Below are 398 nucleotides of genomic sequence, written 5' to 3'. Positions count from 1 at the left end.
GAGCCTAGTAATCTCGCTTTCTCATCTGCTTCGTCAAACGTCCAATACTTGAACTCTTTATCTTTCTCAGGATTCGGTCGAGCACCCATACAACGAGGAGACACTTCACTTCCGCGTTTCTCTTTCGCCCTCTCTAATCCAACCCGAAAGATTCCATAGGCGCTACTCCACCAGCTTGTCGCATCGCGATGATCTGGAGGGGTGCCTTTGAAGGAAGTTTTCTTATCATAGGGAGACGGAGAATCGACCAAATCGAGTACTGTTTGATAGGGAGACGAGGGAGAGGGAGGCTGAGGGGTAGTCGCTTCTTCATAGTTCAAGGATCTCCACACTGCACTCTCTCCAGGACCTAAAGCAAAGCAAGACGACAAAGGGATGGAAAACGGTGGGGCAGGGGA

The 398-nt window shown here is 50.3% G+C and overlaps 1 protein-coding gene across 1 annotated transcript in view; it reads right to left on the bottom strand.

The window, feature by feature from the left end:
* Position 1: 1 nt before the first annotated feature.
* CSUI_011492 (amp-binding enzyme domain-containing protein) overlaps positions 2–398 on the bottom strand; it is a gene marked incomplete at both ends in the record, with an annotated part of 970 nt that continues 573 nt past the window's right edge. The window contains one exon of the mRNA XM_068071590.1: positions 2–349. Coding sequence (XP_067916434.1) covers positions 3–349 — 347 coding nt within the window. The remainder of the gene's footprint in view (positions 350–398) is intronic.

The sequence above is a fragment of the Cystoisospora suis genome (genome assembly GCF_002600585.1).
Source record: "Cystoisospora suis strain Wien I chromosome Unknown contig_12388, whole genome shotgun sequence".
Classification (NCBI taxonomy): Eukaryota; Apicomplexa; class Conoidasida; order Eucoccidiorida; family Sarcocystidae; genus Cystoisospora; species Cystoisospora suis.
This window is presented reverse-complemented; position numbering and strand designations above follow the sequence as displayed.